Below are 2365 nucleotides of genomic sequence, written 5' to 3'. Positions count from 1 at the left end.
TCCCTTTACAGAGTTAACTGAAAAGGACCCTTCCATGAAGTTCTGGGTTCATGTTAATGGAAGTATTTGTAGCTGTTGTAACAACTGCCATATCACATCAGGCCGCATGAAGAAATATGATATATTAAGGGACATATTTTCAAAGGCATTTATGATGCAGATAGGTGTTTAGTTGGATTTACTAATGTACTTAAACAGGTCCCGGGTCAGATTTTTAAAGGTATTTCAGTGTCTAGTGGGACTTTCAGATGCATCTCGGCACCTAAGATCCATTCAAATCAATGAACTTTAGTTATTGAGGTACTTTTGTAAAATGCCACTAGAAGAGTAAGTGAATCTTTAGGCCCTTAAACGCTTTTGATAATCTGGTGCTAAGTAGATACTGAATACAGTTAAAAGGGATGGAATAACTAGGAAATAGTTGTAGTTTGGGGGAAAGGAGATCTTTCCGGTTTGGTAAATCTTTCTTCCTTCCTTTCTTTCCTTGCAGAGAATACATGGCACACATGCAATGGAAAAATGAAACATCCATCACCAAGTTCATCCTTCTGGGATTCGGGAACCTCAACGAATTTCAGATTCTGCTTTTTGTGCTGTTTCTGGTGATCTATGTTCTGACCATGGCTGGGAACCTCCTCATAGTTGCGCTAGTTGTGGCTGATCAGCAGCTTCACACCCCCATGTACTTCTTCCTGGGGAACTTGTCTTTCCTGGAGACCTGCTACACCTCAGTCATTGCCCCCAGGTTGCTGGCTGGGTTCCTGGTAGAGGATAGGACAATGTCCTACAGGGACTGTATCACACAGTTATTTTTCTTCGGTGCTTTAGCTTCCATAGAGTGCTCCCTTCTTGCAGTCATGGCTTATGACCGTTACTTAGCCATATGCAACCCACTCAGATATAAGGTTATGATGAACCTCAGGGTCTGCCTTCTGTTGGTATCTGCCTCCTGGATAACTGGTTTCTCAGCCTCGGCTTCAGTAGTGGGGATGGTGCCCGACCTAAACTTCTGTGGCCCAAAAGAAATTAATAATTTCTTCTGTGACATGGAGGAGCTGCTCAAATTATCTTGTGCAAAAAGCCCTCTGGTGGAAATGACCATTCTGGTCTCCTGCTCCCTGGTAAGCCTTGTCCCTTTCCTCTTCATAATTGTGTCGTACGTTCTTATCCTCTCAGCCATCCTGCGAATCGCCTCCTCCGCCAGGAGGCAAAAGGCCTTTTCCACCTGTGCCTCTCACCTGCTGGTGGTGAGTCTGTATTATGGGACCATCATTATCATGTACATGACACCATCAGCGGAGCTGTCCCCAGGCTTCCATAAAGCTCTGTCCCTCATGTACATGGTCGTCACCCCAATGTTTAACCCCATCATCTACAGTCTGAGGAACCAAGAGGTGAAGGGGGCCTTCAGGAAAGTTATAATGCAGAATTTAGGCATGATTTAGGCTGTGGTTTTCAGAACGGCCTCAGGAAGTTTAGCATCCAACTCCCATTGGCAGTTCAGTATCTAATTTCTTTAGACCACCTTGAATAACCTAGTCCAGATCTCATCAGAATTATGATGATTGCCTACAATCTTAACTGGATTTATTATCGATCTCTTTGACTGGGCCTTTCTTCTTCCCCAGCATCACTCAGGATTTCACAACACTTGGCCTGAAAAAATTTCTGTGATGTTAAAGGCAGAAAGTTTGAGGAGGGACTTATATCATGGCCCCTATTGTCCAGTTCTGCTTGAAGTGTCTTTGCATGGTTGCAAAATGAAATGTGGACACGAAACTTTGGTGTCTTAGATGTTTCTAAGATCTTTGATTTCCCTCATGGTATTTCCCCCATGCACACAACAACAGCTCCTCCCCCCAGCTTTACCTGCACAGAGATTTGCCCAAAAAACAAAAACATGCAGAAAAAGCGTTGTGCATGACCAAGTATTCAAGGTTGGAGGGAGGGTAGAGCAGCTGTGAAGACATGTCTGAACTGAGTCCCTCTTCTCGGTCCAAAACAACATGGCACTGCATAGCTGAGGCTCTAATGCTGGTATTTATCCTTTATAAAATATGAAGTCTGTCTGAGATTTTCCAAGGAGCCCGTGGGAAATAGGCACCCACATCCAACTGTAATTTGTGTGTTTAGTTCCCTACGCTTGCTTTGGGAATCCCAGCCTTCCTGGTTTCCAGATGCCAAGGCTGTTGTGGCTTTGGGAGTACTGGGCATCACCTGAGCTCAAGAAAACCTTCTACCAAGTGTAAAAAAGAGCAAATATCAGAACATCTGAAACGAGGCAGAGGAGGACAGTGGTTTGTGCAGAGGGATACACATGCACATTTGTGTGTGTACACACATCAATTAATGTAAACATTCTGGC

The 2365-nt window shown here is 44.2% G+C and overlaps 1 protein-coding gene across 1 annotated transcript; it reads left to right on the top strand.

Annotated features, from left to right (window-relative positions):
- The first annotated feature begins 497 nt into the window (after positions 1-497).
- LOC128847545 (olfactory receptor 11L1-like) lies at positions 498-1445 on the top strand. The gene has a single exon (XM_054047031.1). It carries the CDS (start codon positions 498-500, stop codon positions 1443-1445), a length of 948 nt encoding a protein of 315 aa, XP_053903006.1.
- The last annotated feature ends 920 nt before the right edge of the window (positions 1446-2365 follow it).

The sequence above is a fragment of the Malaclemys terrapin genome, chromosome 13 (genome assembly GCF_027887155.1).
Source record: "Malaclemys terrapin pileata isolate rMalTer1 chromosome 13, rMalTer1.hap1, whole genome shotgun sequence".
In the NCBI taxonomy this organism is placed as follows: Eukaryota; Metazoa; Chordata; order Testudines; family Emydidae; genus Malaclemys; species Malaclemys terrapin.
The sequence above is the reverse complement of the archived record's forward strand: the minus strand, read 5'-3'. Positions and strand labels throughout refer to the sequence as shown.